Consider the following 16,487-nt stretch of genomic DNA (forward strand, 5'->3'; position numbering starts at 1 on the left):
CTGTTCCTAGGGAAATACAAAGAAGGAAGGAGAGAAAGCAATCTCAGGACAGCAATTCCATGTAATGGGAGCTTCACTTGAATGTTAGCTCTCAGGGGTTTGTGGCATTCTCCTTTCTCTTTGTTATAGCGCTTTTTTTTGTAAAAAGTGATCTCTCTCTCTCATTCATATATATATATATATCCTCTCAACAACTTTGTGAATTAGGCAAGGTTGTGAGTTAGTGGCTCAGCTTCATAGATGAGGCAGGATTTGAACCTGGGCTTCCCTTGGTCAAATTCAAAGCTGCCATGAAACAGAGGCATCAGACAAAGAGAGGGAAAGTTTTAATGCTTTGTTCAAAGATGACAGAAGCCACCAAAGCGGGCAAATGATGGGATTTTATCAGCGCTAAAATTCCCCTTCAATCAGTCTCAAAGAAATATAAACCACCGTAACAAGACACCTGTTGAAACTGCAGGAGTAAAGCACATCAGCTACATACATTGAAGCATCAGAGAAGGGGGGAGAAGCTGCAAGGCATGGCGGAGCAAACCTGCAAATAGCCCAGCACTCTCTCCATGGACTTCTCTCTGCTGACTAGATGCTCTTCTCATATCCAAGAATGCACAACAAATGACAGCCTCTGTGGGTGTTGTGAACACTCCACCACCAATAAACATCTTTGTTTCAGGAGGAAAAAGCTTTTGTTCCCATCAGAGGAATTGTGAGCAGGTTGGGAAGCAGCAGGGAACAAGCACTGCAAACTAGAAAAGTATGAGAGCACACAGCATCGCAGGCAGGATGTACCTGCTACACAAAAGATCCAGAAATTCATGCTCATGGGCCAGCCTTAAAGCTGTGGTGACCAAAAACGTGACGGTGTCCAAAAACTATGTATCTCTATTAGCCTACAAATCTGCTTACAAGGCAGAAGTTAATGGCAAAGATGAGCAACAGCCCAAACCTTCCATTTTGGAATTCTAATGGTGAAGGTATGGTATATGCAACATTTTAAGAGCAGTGGTGGTGGGAAGTTTGAAAGCACCCCACAGCATGCAGGACAAATATACAATTTTCTATGATAAGTCAAAATATTTTTTATCTTTTTAAAAAAAGATTCTGCACATTTTCAGCAGGGCAGAGTGTGAATTGGTAGGAAATTGCATTGAACAGTGGAAAGGCAGGGGTTATAAATGTGTAGAACAAACAAATAATAAATAAAGGAAATAAAAGCCACCTTCAGAAGGCACCTATTGGCTAGAATTCATGATATTACCAACACATTCCTTCCATCTCTACAATAATTGTTTTCAATATGAAATGTCTGCATTTAAAAAAAAGAAGAAGAAGGATTGTATATCACTACAAGCATATCTATAAGGCTTAGATTCTTTAAGATGCATAACTTGGCTGTAGCATGATTTAGAGAGACAGGACTGATGGCTAAATCAGCATTCAACTTGCATCTCAAAACTGGAATCCAAGCCAGAAGACCTTATGCCAAGCCTTCCCCTGTTCTAACTAGACTTCCCTCTCCTTGCATGTCAGAGAACAGAATCTGAGAATTCAAACTCCCTTCTTGACTCTTGACACTGTCCAGTGTCCGCTAGACAGAAGTGCCTCTGCCAGACTGAAATTAAACAAGAACTGATAACAATTTAAAAACCAGCTACTTACCCTGTGAGAACCACCACAAAGTCCATCACATTCCAGCCGTTCCTTAGGTAGGAGCCTTTATGGAAAGCAAATCCTAAGGCAATAATTTTAATTCCAGCCTCAAAACAAAATATTCCAATGAAGTATGGTTCTGTGTCATCCTAAGGAGAGATTCATAGGGGGAAATTTTATTTGTTAAATTTTTATTCCACTCTTCCTCCAATTAGCTCAGGGAAACCAATATGGTCCTCTTCCCCATTTTATCATCACTACAATAATGTGAGGCAGGATTGGGTTCAAAGATAAAATGACAAGTTCTGAAGGAGCTACATAGTGAGGAGGGAACTGGTCTTTTGGGTCTTAATTTAAGGTATAAATATATTCTAGGAACATTTTTCTCTTTCCCAACATATCTATTAATACCAATTATTATTAGAATACAAAAATCATTGCTGCCTTTTATCAGGGTATCCAATAAGAGCCAGGCTACTAAGACCTTATCAATGCATCTGAGGAAAATATGCATAGGATTAGGTATGACACCAACTTTAAATCCAAATTATGGAGAGGCTGCTAATGAGCCACCACTCCCAATTTTCATTCAATCACATGCATGAACAATATTTTATGAAAACAAGTCCAGTGAAAGCTTTGTTTGGGTCAATCTGTTAGGGTCCAGACTTAGACGGTTTGAGCAATACTGAGAAAGAGAACTCTCAACCCAGAGAAATATCCCTAGTTCCCATGTCAGCTGCTGCGGTAAACAGGAAAAGAAAGAAAATGTATGGTGGCACTATTCTAGGGGCAGAAGTAATGTTAAAGGGAGCATGAGCCTGCTACTGAAAACAGAAATTGAGTGTGGAGCTCCCGTCTCTCCCTCTGTGCCCCCTGTGACCTGACCGTATGATGTATGTTTCCCCACTAGCATTCCACATAGAATTGCCAACCGGTTGTGGGGGAGGGGGGTGTCTGCTTGGTTTTCTTACTCTCTTGCATGATACCAGATAAGCAAGAGGAAGGGAACTCCCCTGGCAGTTTTTAGTTTAATAGCTGGATGCGTTAGGTAAATAGGCAGCACCCAACACCTGGACCCAATAGATGAGGCAGAAACTCCTCCTAGGCCCTGGCTCCACTTCTACATTCCAACCATGCACCAGAATTTCTGAGTTGGCAACCTTAGCTCCACATCACTGGGTAATGCTGGCAGGGAAACGCAAAACATAACACTGTCAAGGCACAGGTTAAGTTTATTGTGCCTTACGGAAAGGGAGAAGGAACTTGACACAGGACTCTAATTTTTGACATTATTATAATGCTCCGGTAACTCTGCCATAACAACATTTAAAAGGGAGAGGCTGCTACTCACCAGTCGTTCTGACATTGGCGTCTTGTCTCCATCAGGCAGATGCTGCTCCAGAGCAAGAACAATGCAGTTTGCTATGATGGTTGCTAAAATCATGTATTCAAAAGGAGTGAGGCACAGTTAAGGAAAGTCTTGCATATGGCTAGATCTTCTAGGTTCAGAAAAACAAAGAGCCCCACTCCTCAAGTAAATGTGGTCTACCCACCTTGGATCAGATATATATGAAGCATGTTTAGAATGTTCTTTAGCCTGCAATGTGCAGAAGAGAATGGCTTCGAAGTGGAATAAAATCTGTGTTCCAGTCAATGCCATTCTTTGTACTTTCTATGTTTCAAATGAAAACACAAATTTAAGCACTAAGGTCAAAAATATACCTCCTTGAGCCCCTGTCAGGGGGGAAAGTGGAATATAAACAAATAATAAGGTGGTTTGAAATCATTGGATACAACAAAGGACAAATATTGACTAGTCACCAGTGCAATTTTCCTGAGTGCAGCTACAAATCAACATCACCATTTGATTAATGCCAATAGAGATAATTTCTAGAGCACCTCAACTTCCTGGGTAGAGCACAGTGACAATTCTTCACCTTCACCAAAATACAATCAATGCTGTCCTTTCTGAAAATTCTGACATCTACTCCAAAATCCGCCAAGGTTTTTCAGTGAATGCCACTTGCAGGCCGTGCAGAGATTAACATTGTGTATTCACATTAACAGAACAGAGGCCGGAAAAAGAGGCTAGAAAAAGAAAGCAGCCCTACAAGTCTGTCCCTTACTGTGCCCTGTTTTATCATTTACCCATTACACAAGCTTCTTCATAGAATACTTTATCTTGCAGTAACCTTTTAAACTCCTCCTTTCTTTTGTGTTCAGAACATTAATTTATACCAATATTTAGAGCTGATAGGGATATATTGAATTCTGAATGATAAAAAGCACATTATCTGGAGTAATTTACTCCATGAGTCAAGCAACCATGTGTACAAGTGTAATGGTGTTACGTTTGGATCTCATTCACTTAAATAGGAACAGGAGTGCCTGGCTGTACAATTTCCTTGATGCTCCATCCCCTCGCTCTGTGTGTTTATGAGCATCTATTAAAGAAATGCATAGATATCTCAAAAGTAAGAGCTCCCAATTAAAAGCCATGAAGATAAGAGGGCTTCAGTGACTTGCAGTTGGCTATCCTCACAGTTACATGGAGTGTGAATTTTGCAGTTGTGAGTCTAGATTATTCATACTTGACTTGAACCCTCTTTAAACATCGTTTAGAGGAATATTAGGAGGGTCAGTGACGCTGTCACTGTTTCACAGAGGAGCCAAGCCATTGGCCCTGTGCCATTCAAGAGCTCTGCAGCAAGAGAGCTGGAAACAGGACTCCCAGACTCCTGCTTTTGCTGTGAGTAAAGAGCTCCTGTCTTAGCTTTTGCAGATACAGATCAGGATTTTCTTGAGAGCCAGCTGTGTGCAGATGTTTAATCTGTGCATATTTGAACTCAATAACAAACAAAATGGAATGAGAAGCATCCACTCATCCTTCGAGCCGCACCAATTCACAGCTCTATTGTGCATTGCTCACCATGTGCCCACTGGGCATGCATCTCTAGTTCACAGGGCTCGCCCAATATATTTTTCTGACTGACGTGAAGGACAAGATGCCCACCCTTTCAACAGGTTCCTTCAGCACTTGCAGAGAGACAGCATCCTTCACACCACACCTGAGGACAGAAGGATAACTTAGGAGAAACAGGGCAGGTTGCAGGACACATAGCTCTGTCCTCCAACGCCTTGTAGTTGTTCTCCAGCCCCCAACGTGGCTGCTTCACTCTACTTAATAGTAAAACAGACTTTATAGTCTTAGCCAGGACACACTAGTGAACACACAGCAAACATGTCTACCAAGTACACTGGCATCTTCATGCAGGGTTGGGAGAGCCCCGTTTGAAACCCTAGAGAGGCATGGCTGAGTACTGAGTACTGAGCTAGACAGAATAATGGTTTGTCTTGGTATAAGGTGGATTCGTATGTTCCTATGTGAGTGGCTGGAATGGCCCTTTTCTTGTGGCCATTTTCATTTCTTCCCCATGCTTGTGGCAATATATTACCTGGAATTTGTTTTTGTTGTGTGCATGGGTTTCCCGGTTCATGTCCATGGTAGTGGAGATTTGCTGGATGGGAAGCAGGTACAATTATGCGGCATATACCATCTCTCATCCTCCAACAATAGGCTCCTCATTGGCTTACCTGTGTGAAGTGGTTGATTCTTGCACCCACTGTTCCACCTGCTGAGGTGAGGCTCCGTGTGGGAGCTTCAGGGCAGGGAATCTATAGGAAATCTGGAAACACACCTGCCAGGAAGCATCTGCTCATCTTTCTCCATGGAGACCTGATGCTCAGGACCTGACACACAAGCCCAGTCATATAGGAAGTGTTGCATGAACCACTTGAGCCTTTGTGGAGGTGTAATGATGGGAAAGGTAGCTGCACTAAGTGCTAACTGATCACTACCAGCACTGCGCCAAAAGCATCTATTAGGGAAAGAAAGCAGGAGAGTCAATTGTTCCACTTGTGTTTCAGACCACAAGTGATTATTCTTCAGGAGCATGAGCAACTAAATCTCTGGTTATTATGGAATATAAACAGGAAGCATAATAAAAGCTCTTAATAAATGCCTCACCCAAAGAAATCTTTCCCAAATCTGTAAACACACGCACAGCTTATTGTTTGTAATCAGCACCTACTGAAAAGAATGCTGACCTTGGGCGCAAGAGCACAAAGGTGTGGTTCTATTTATGGGTCTTATTTAGTCTTTGACAGGGTAGGATCTTACTGACAGACTTAGAAATGCTTAAATGGATGGTCTGCACACCTCACACATTCTTAAACAACAACCGACATTGGCCAACTTAACACTAAACAGTTTGGAATTTAACACAGTTCATTCCTTTCTAGGATTTAAAATACCAGATCCTGGTATTTCAGACAATCCTCTCTTAATTTTTTTCCAAAGGTGTTTTTGAAAGGTTTTCCAAGATGCTGATTAATCTGCATCAAGTGACCAAATTATCGTGAATTCTAAAAGAAACAAAAGTTTGAATTATTGGAGGAAATGGAGGAAAAACCAAAACTGTAAGACCAATTGCAGTTGTTAACAGTCATCAACAGCTTTATCACCCCTATCAGCCAATCACCCATTCCCACCACTCTTCTGAGTAATACCCCTCCCCACTATATATAGGGGTCTGGTGACTTCTGTTTCAGGGTATCTGAAGAAGTGTGCATGCACACGAAAGCTCATACGAATAACAAACTTAGTTGGTCTCTAAGGTGCTACTGGAAGGAATTTTTAAATTTTGTTTCGACTACGGCAGACCAACACGGCTACCTACCTGTAACTATATCTATTCTAGAAACTGGTGTTATGCTCTAGGATTTCAGCCTGCCAGATCTATGTGTAGCTTACACACACACACACTGCTTGGAGAAGAGTGCCTCTGATTATGGGATCATCTAGACCATCCCTATTTTTTATGCGATTCGACCACATACTGGTAAATTCAGGCTGCGTAATTATAGTTGTTTTAAAAAGAAAGAAACAGGAAAATATAAAGGAATGTGTGGGCTACCCCTTGGTGTGATTCAACATCATCTAACCTCCCCAGAAACAAATCAGAAAGAATGTTTATTAAATAGCCAGTGCTGCCTAATCTCCCTGCAAATGAGCAAATCAGGATGAATTCTCAACAAACAGGTCATCCGGAAGCACCCTTTGTATAGAGATCCCAACTTTCAAGAGACACCAGAACCAGCTGCTACACATACAAGGCACAGCTTCCATAGCAAGGGGCTGGAATGCAAACAGATCGGCATGCATCTGAGCCCTTTCTTGAACATATCCCCGTACTTGATCCAGGAACTGAAACCTCTGCTTATGCTCCGGACAGAGACTGCCTCCCTCCTCGTCCTCCAGTCGGAGTTCAAGTCCCTGCTGTCTGCCCCCCACCATGCTCCTTGCTTTGCTCCTGCAAACCAATGCGCCTCCCCCCTTTCCTCTCGCTGCTGGATCACTACGACTCGGCGCTGAAAGGGTCAAAAGGAAAAGAGCTCGCAGCTCGCAGCAGCCAGCGAACGAGCTTGCTTTAAAAAGTGGAGCAGCGGAGGCAGGCGCTGAAACGTGCCGCTGGGACCGGCCCAGTTCTTGGGGTGGGTAGGTGGGCAGGAGGATCTGAGACTGCAGTGCGCGCCGCCTGCCTCGCAGCAGCACAGCACCGTCAGCTGCTGAGCCACGGAGCCCGCTGCAGGCCCTTCCTGCCCATTGATTGGCTTGCGCAGAAAGATGCCTGAATCAGCGGATCCGGTGGAGGAGAGAGATGCGGAGGGAGGAGGGAGAGTGAGCCGGGGACGCGAGGGGAAGGCGAGGCGAGAACACCAGCCAGCTCCTTGAGCGGAAAAAGAGGGCGAGGAGGAGGCCTCTGGAAAAAGGCAGCTCAGCTTCGCGAGCTCGCAGGCGCGCCAAGCCAGGCTCCGTGGTTTCTGAGTCCCGAGGGCGACTCCATGATCCAGAGCCAGGCTCAAAAAGGGCGAGGGGGGAGGGAGTGGATAGCTTGGGTTCCTGCCCAAGTACACAAGATGCAGTTTCTTTCCTATGACCATCCAACGACCATATGTTCCAGGTCTGCATTTATAAGATCACCACCACCGCCCCCCTCTTTTAAAATTAAGGAATAAATCCCACCCAGTTTTGTACTGATGTTGATGACACACTTGGCTATACAGTGGTACCTCGGGTTAAGAACTGAATTCATTTTGGAGGTCCGTTCTTAACCTGAAACTGTGCTTAACCTGAAGCACCACTTTAGCTAATGGGGCCTCCTGCTGCGCCGCCGCAGCACGATTTCTGTTCTCATCCTGAAGCAAAGTTCTTAACCCGAAGTAATATTTCTGGGTTAGCGGAGTCTGTAACCTGAAGTGTATGTAACCCAAGGTACCACTGTACACCGAAATAAAAGGGAGGGAGGAATCCATCCTTTCCTACATTTGGGCATGATCGTTGAAGTGTGCTAGGTGGTAACTAATCTGCCCTGGATTTATGGCAAGCCAAGCGAGTGCAAACAACAACAACTACCACTACAGTGGTACCTTGGGTTACAGACGCTTCAGGTTACAGACTCCGCTAATCCGGAAGTAGTACCTCGGGTTAAGAACTTTGCTTCAGGATGAGAACAGAAATTGTGTTCCGGCAGCGCAGCAGCAGCAGGAGGCCCCATTAGCTAAAGTGGTACCTCCGGTTAAGAACAGTTTCAGGTTAAGAATGGACCTCCAGAACGAATTAAATTCTTAACCCAAGGTACCACTGTGCCTACTGAGAAGATCTATTTTAAAAAAAGCAACTATACCAAAAGGAATTATTGTGAAAATAAGAAATATTTTGGTGGGGGTGCCAAATTGTGTCCCTAGCTCAGGGTGCCATGTTACCAAAGTCCAATCCTGAACTAATTCACATAATATGCTCATCAATATACTTCACTTTTATGTCCCCACTCTTTTTTCTTTAGTTCACTCTTGAAATTCCAGGCATCCTCCTCTGCTTCTCACACATATTTCTAGTTCTCAAATATGGTAAGTCTGGGGATGTTCACATTACTGCTTACTCTGCATCCAGTGCATGCCCAGTGCTCATTTTTGAAGCCACATTCATAAGATGTGAGCCACACTCCATCTCGATCCTATAGTTTCTTGACAATATATTGCTGTGTCCCTCCCTTAAACCTGCTTCAATCTGAATAGAGCAGTAGATGAGGAGTAAATGGAAGTGTGAACACAATCTAACAGCTGTTGCAAACGCACAAGTGATAGCATAAAAGCAGAGGTTTCCAACCTTTTCGAGTCTAAGGCTCCCTTGACCAACTACATTCTTTCTGTGGCACCCCTGTGGGACTCAGGAGCACAGATATGTCACCCCTTGCCTGCAGAGCTGGCAGCCCCTCACCCCTCCCTTGTGGAGGGTTCCTTCGACCTCTTCTTCTCTCCCGTCTCCTTGGGAGTCCTCCACAGCCACCCCTGGTCTCTGAGCCACCTCAGCTCCTGGCAACCAGCACCCCCTGGCCAGCCCTAGAGGCACCATTTGCCTGGGTAGCTTGTAGCCAGGGCTGCTGCAACAAACAGCTGTGCAAGCCTTTGGGAGGCAGAGGAGAGATGGAAGGAGAGAGGGATGGAGGCCAGTGTTGCCTGCGGCACCCCTGACCATCATTCAAGGCACCCCAGGGTGCAACGGCACACACTGGCATAAGGAATAAGTTGTAGGTTTGTGAGTTTTGCAGGGGCAAGGAAACCCAAAATGCCATGCACATCAGGTGGGCAACATCCACAACCCCTCTCAGATATGAACAGCACTGTGCAAATGCAGCCTGAACTGCAGCTGGGGTGGGGCAAGATCTTGCTGCATTTCAAGCCACTAATGTGAACAGAAACTATGCCTGGGCTGCTCACTTCAGAGTCTGGGGGTGGGGGGCTCACACAACTGAATGTATCACCACACAAAACTGTGTCTTCCACATGGAAAACTAGCAGGTCAGGACACTGACAAAAGCATCTTTTGTTTCTAAGTGTGTGATTTAGAAAGGGTTCTCCAAAAGTGAGAAGGCAATGGGCCATTGCCACTCTTCCCTTCCCCAGGATCTGATGCCAATAAATGATTACTTCCCGCTCCCTTGCCAAACTGGGTACAGAACTCCGGAGCCTTTTCCTTCAAGCTCTGAAACTCTGTGTATAAACAATCCTGCATCTTGCAAAAACAACCACCACCCTTAGCTTCCTCAGTCACTTCAACCAGCCATCTTTATACAATGATTATCATCCGAAACACCCACACCTACACATAAACACATGCAGTAAACTATCTGTACCTAACCTTTTGACACAAAGGGATTGATTTTATTCGAATTATGACAGAGAAATAACCAGGACGTCCATCTTGGAGGAACACCATGCCTCTAGGCCTGAATCCTTTACACATCATGTTTCTAGGTGTATGTCTAATATGAAAATCTTTAATGCAGCAAACTTGTGCTTGCAAATATGAATATAACAGTGGCACACTTGCCACGGAGCCACAACTGCATGCTGTTGAGGCAAACCAGTTGTCTTTTGTGTGTAAAAGTGCCCTAGGAGTAAAAGATAGCCTCTGAATCAACCATCCAATCTATGGACACAGATAAACTAGCTTTGGTAGAGGACATTATCTAGAAACCATCAGCATAGATAGTGCCGTCTCTGTGGCCTATTAATTGATGCCGAAACAGGGTTTTACCATGCCATGGCAGACTTGCTTTTTAGCAATTCCCCCCCCCCCCCGCACATTTATGTTTCAACACTAAACCACTAAATTGGGTGTGCAAGAAACTGTAGAGTAGGCCTGCCCTAACTGGATTACAATAGGGAGTTTTTGTGCCCAGGTCCAGAAGGCAGCAAGGCTGTTCATTAGAGCAGGGTGGGACCAATTCATAAAAAACACCTGCTTCTTTCTCTTTCTACTTGTGGAGGAAAAAAACCATTCCTGGCCAAGCAAGAAAAGAAAGGAAAGGAAGCAATAGCAGCAGCCTAGTCTCTGTTCCCACAGGCAGCAGAGTCGAGAAATGGCTGTGTAGCAAGGGCAGTTGCTTGGTGCCGAACCTATTTTCAGCACGCTGGCCAGCTCCTCACCAAGGCAGTCACCTCCGCTCAAACTGCGACCTTGCAAGAAAGAGTTTGCATGGTCTCTCTTAGCTTTGCATGGGAGCGTTTGTAGGCCAAACCACCAGGATGACACTTGACTCTGGGCTGGGAGCTACATTGCAGAAAAAGAGCCTCAGTTACAGCTAGAGAAAAAATGGCTGGGCAGAAGACAGATCTGAGGACCCATGTTGGTGCGCAGATATATAAGGACCCCTCCTCACAATGAAAAAAACCCCCACTATGGGTTAAAAGTCTGCAAATAGGGCCCTGTCTTGTTTGCATGTTGCAATTCGCAACAAACTATTCCAGCACACAAATGGCAAATATTTTGATTTAATTTATCACCATTGGGAAGTTATTATTAATCATTTATATAGCTCTTTTAGCGAACAATGCTTTGGTCTTATCTGATTCATCTCCAAGCCATATTGATCTGAGATTTAAATCCATACCTCCCATGTACAAGTTTTTTTAAAAAAAATACAATTTACTAGGTCAGGCTGACTGCATCTCTGTGCTGATGGATGGAGTGCTAAGAGTATGAGCTGTCAACTATGAAGTTCTTAGCTCAAATCTCACTGCAGCCATAAATTCACAAAGGGGCTGCAGGCAAGAGGCTATTTTTCAATGCCCCCTCCAGCATACATAATAACATTGGCCTACCTTACTGAGTTGTTGTAAGGAGTACTAAAAGACTGCATGTGAACTCTGAGCCCACTCAATGGATAAATAAATGTTAATTATATAATTACAGCAGTTATATAAATTATATAATTACAGCAATCCAATGGCATTCAGTGGTGTGTGCACAACTAGGAAAGTCAAAGAGGGTAGAACCCTGGATACACTTTTAAAGAACAAGCTTAAGAATGCCAGCATGTCATTCTAATACACATGTGTACTATATGCGAAGGTACCATTACCCCATATTTCCCAGCTGGAACTGTAATGGAATTTTTGCAGCTGTGAATTCCCTAGATACATAGGCAACAAATGCAAATGGCACCACTGAGCAAAGAACCTGCACATTTCTGTTGTTACATTAGACAGAAGATCACACACTCTTTCTGTGAGGCTCTCATGCGATTGCAAAGCACAAGATCACAATATTAGAGCTAATTCACATATCACTTTGTTCTAGATTTGAAATCAACTCATGGCTTTGCATATTCAGAAAAGCAAAGGGAAACCCTGCAAAATGCCACAGAAATCCCACCCAGGAGTGTATCAATGTACTGTAGAATACACATGATGATCTATGTGTTAACACTTCACATCCCCGCCCCCAAGACTTCTGCTTCTGCAAATCCTCAGTGGCAAAGTACCATGTAAATTGGCCCACAGTTTGAGTTGCAACAGATACCATGCATATACATCATCATTACCTAAGTTAAGTTCCCCTAAGACCAGTAAAACAAAACAAATTCCAAAAAGATGCTCAAGCAGCAGGAACAAAAGCTAATTCAACAATATTCAGTTCACTGGGAGGAAGAGATCGAAGTTAGCAGCAAGTTGTACTGTTGCAGATGCTGGCACAGAATAATTTTATTATCACCAGTCTGACAAGATACCTTAGAAATCTGCCCTTCCCATATAATGGGCAACACTTGTATATCATTCTTGGCATGCCAATATAGCTATTATTCAGACTGAAATTAGACTCGCTTCCTGTGTGTGCCCTGTAGCTCTGCAACCTGGCTATTTAACCCTTTGAGGCACTTAACGTTATAGTCACTTTGCTGAGGCACCCCATTCCCCTTTCTCAAAGCCCCAATTATCCTTCATCCCTGGCAGAGTAGTGGGAACATTCACCCCGCCTGTAAGTTTTATCATTTAAAAAATAAACTCCAATATTTTATGTCTCCAGCAAGGAGAAGCTTTTCCTTTTGCAAACTGTATCGATTTAATCCTAGAGGCAACTGGCAGCGGTCCCAGGAGCTTAATCAATATAGCAGGCCCCTACAGCATCTCGCTGCAAAACAGCTCCCTCTCCCTCTCTCCTTCTCCCTCCTCCCCTCTCTCTGAAATGCTGCTCAGTCTGAGCCCATGTCTTTAAAAGACTGTGGAGAAGAGGGTCACATTGTTACATGAGCAAATAGGCTCTGGATCCCAGTTGGCACAAACCAAGTGGCACAAGGAAGATGCTGAAGGCGAATCTGACAAATTCATGGAGATGTGTCTATCAGCGGCTATTAGCCATGATGTCTAAAAAGAGCCTCCACATTCAGAGGCAGCAGATCTGCAAACACTACATGCTGTCGGGCAATGGGTGGGACACAATGCTTGTTTGGGCAGCGATGGAAACAGAATGCTGGATTACTTATGACATGGGCCTTTAGTTTGATCCAGCAAGTCAATTCCTACACTATTATTATTTCTTTATTTTTAGACCACCCTTCATTAAAAACCACAGGGCAGTGTACAATACACATAACATTAAAACATGAAACAAAACCTCAAAATACATCAGTAAACTACAACCATATTAAAGGCAAAGCATGATTTGGTTCAAAAATCACAACGCAGCTGCATTCTAGGGCACAGTCTAAGGTGCAGACCAACATATTCAGTTACAAAAAATAAATAAATTATAGACTGCTCCATATATAAAATATCAAGACGGTGTATAACAAAATTTGCAAAAAGCATAAAATCCTGCGAAAACAATGCATACCAGTATGTTCCAACGTGAAGAGACACATTTTTAACTGCTGATGGGAGCTCAGAATGAAAAGTGCCAAGAGGAGCTCAAGGGTCAGGGGGACTCCTGTCCCTTGTGTGGTGTGGTGCCCTGTCCTGAGACATAGGTGGGACCATGAGCAGCGTCTCCTCTGCAGATCTCAAAGCCCAGGACAAAAGATGATACACAGAGAGGTGATCCTTCAAGCCACTGGAATTCAATCTTTCTCTTTTGTTAGGGCTTACACATCAACATCAAAATCTTGAACCGAGCCTGGAAGCACATAGACAGCCAGTTCAAAACTCAGGCACATCTCATCCTCTGTGGGATTTGGATGAGTTTCAAAAAATGGGGAACAAGAAGCCAGAAATGGGAATACATTATTTATCACTGGCATGCTTGGGCCGCAGACTCCACGTAAAACATAAAATGAGGATTAAATCAGCTACCACTGAAATGGGCAGCAGGCTCCTAGGACACAGCTTAATTCATACGTGTATATTTCTACCCCACTAAAATGAGGCTTTAAAGAAGCATTCTGTTGCAGCCAACATAATAGGTTCCAAAGTGGACTTGGTTGTGGAGTGTGTGTGCTACCCAGAAAAGTTTATCTGGTTAGCAAAAGTGCTCACAGGACCCAAAACATTTTTGTCACCTGTTCTACACAAAAGTATGGGGAGTAGGAATACCAGTAGCTGTTGGAGAAGTAATTCAGAGGAAGCATCATTCAGTTCAGACTGCCTTTAAAACCCAAGGTTGCTGGAAGCTGGAAAAGAAACCACAGACAATGGGATATTCCATTACTGCGGTTTCATAATAGACTTCCTCTGTAGAATGTATTGTTATTACTGCTGGTAGACCAATGATTATTGGTCCCGCTCTGGAGCAATGTTGGGGTATAAGTCTGACTAAAGCCAAGTGAGTTTCAAAACATGGACCTTCTCACTAACCACAAGCCTGTTTCCCATCTGAAGCCTCAACTAATAGTTCTTCGCTACTGTCTGCCCTCTTTCCCCCTCCCACCATTCACAGAGGAAAGCAGAGAGCTGAAATGTGCAGTGCTAGCGCCACATCTTCCCTTTTCCTCTCTCTGCACAGATCCTGCTGAAATGGAAGTTTTAGGCCCCCTGACAGCAATTGGGCAGGGGTTCAGTTTCCTGCACAAGAACCGCTTTCAGGGAGGGACAGCAGCCAAGAATGTGGTGGTTCTGTGATCTGCACTAGAGGCTTCAGAAACAGGAGCACTTTTTAGGGGCTATCTGTTTCCATAAAGCCTACACATGTGTATGTCAACCTTCCTAAAAGGACAGAGCAGGCCTACTGACTTTTAGAAAAGAAACAATCCACATCTTGATCACATGGAAGCCAGACAACCCGGCTATAGCATTGTCCATGCCAACCTTGCTTTTCAAGGCAACGGGGCTTAGCACCATCTTATCCAGACCAGACCACACACCCTCTATTTTGTCATTTCCACCCCGTCATTTGAGGGCAAGCCCTCAGAAGATGGCTTGCAATAAAAATACTAAAAGCAATGCAACATTAGAATAAATAACATGCAGTAAAAGCAGCATCAGATAAAATTATATACAGGGCCCAGCCATAAAATCAATAAAAGCTCAAGTAGCAACACAGCCTAGGAGTTTCACCATACCACATGCCTCTGATTTCCCCCAACAGGGCTGCTGCTTTCCCCATCTATTCAGTCCACACTCCCTCCCTTTACTGCTCAACATCAAAGGCAGATCTCAGTAGTCCTTACTTGAGGCAGAAAATGGCTTAGTTGCTTATGAGGCTACCCTTACAAAATGGAAAACACCAGTTCTGCAAAGTGACTAGGCCTTGCCACAGGCTTTTAGGCAGATACTGAGTAAAAAGAAAGCAGCACTTCTGGTTTCCTCCACCCATCATAACCTTCCACAGCAATGGAAGCCCTACTTACTCTGAAGCTAGGAAGTTTGGCAGTGGGAAAGATGGGGCGAGTGGGTATGGGTAAAGCAATTGGGAAACAAATTGCTCAGCCCCTGCAACCCAGCACATGCTCCGTCTCTTAGCATGCGGTGGCTCCCAAAGCTCAGGTGGTGAGCAGGTCACCTGAGATCGAGATGCTGGCAGTAATGCCTCTAAAACCCTTTTCCTAATCCCTATATGTGAGGCGTGGCTATGCTACTGTGGCACAGCATACCTTCCCTGGGACTGTTTATCACAAGCCTGTTCATAACTGGGACATTTTTGCACACACATACGAAGAGAACCACCCAAAAAGTAATTTCTTGCTTCACTCTGATCCTCCAGTTTTGAGCCTTTCTGGCCAAGCAAAACCAGAGGGGCAGCCAGCTCTTCACACACATTATTCAGCACATGAGCAAGCAGGATTGGGAACATGGCAGACAGGCTGTTCCAGCCAAGGCATTACTGCAATTGTATGGCTCCGGGCAGAAGGCTGGCTCAGCAATGATTACAGCAGCACAGCTCCAAACAGCAGAGCACTTGTCAGAAGCAAGCAGAATGTTACTCTCCGAGCCCCCTGGAGTCCCTGCTTCCCAGATTAAGCATGGGGTGCCCTAAACAACAACCTTCGTGTTGCACCTTGGTTTTTCTATCTGGTGGCCCTCTTCTTCCATATTCTCTAGCTGCCCCTCTCAGGATAAGAAAGGACAGCAGCTACTTTCTTATGCCATATTGCTGTTAAAATCCAGCATATCCTTAAGGGATGCTCAAGAACGATTTTTGGTCAAGAGTGGTGCCACCTGTGACCATTTTGAATGTTGAATTGAAAGTGGAAGAAAAACATTTAAAAGACTTGTCCCGTGTTAAGTTTTACGTAAAATGCTCAGATGCAGGAAATGCAAAAGTCAAGTTAAACTACACTTTTGAAAACAACCAAGGCACCCCAAGTGCAAGAGAAAACTCTGGGGTCAGGGCATCAGTTCTTGTGTCCAGAGGGAAGAAAGCTTCACATTGCATTGTGCTATTCCGGGACTGTAAAGCTTGGGTTTTTCATCCCAACACCCTTGGCCATTACCTGCTATCATCTTGCATGTCATCTTTGAAACCCGCAAGCAGGTCTGATCCCATTTCATGTGCAACA

At 44.2% G+C, this 16,487-nt stretch overlaps 1 protein-coding gene across 2 annotated transcripts in view; it reads right to left on the minus strand.

Moving 5' to 3' along the window:
- Positions 1-16,487, minus strand: part of CACNA1A (calcium voltage-gated channel subunit alpha1 A) — a 253,987-nt gene that overhangs the window by 164,272 nt on the left and 73,228 nt on the right. For both annotated transcript variants that reach the window (XM_083595029.1, XM_083595030.1), the window contains exons 4-5: positions 3,005-3,110; positions 1,660-1,799 (exon numbers count right to left, since the gene is read on the minus strand). In XM_083595029.1, coding sequence (XP_083451155.1) covers positions 1,660-1,799; positions 3,005-3,110 — 246 coding nt within the window. The remainder of the gene's footprint in view (positions 1-1,659; positions 1,800-3,004; positions 3,111-16,487) is intronic.

The sequence above is a fragment of the Podarcis filfolensis genome, assembly GCF_964270895.1.
Source record: "Podarcis filfolensis genome assembly, chromosome: 2".
In the NCBI taxonomy this organism is placed as follows: Eukaryota; Metazoa; Chordata; class Lepidosauria; order Squamata; family Lacertidae; genus Podarcis; species Podarcis filfolensis.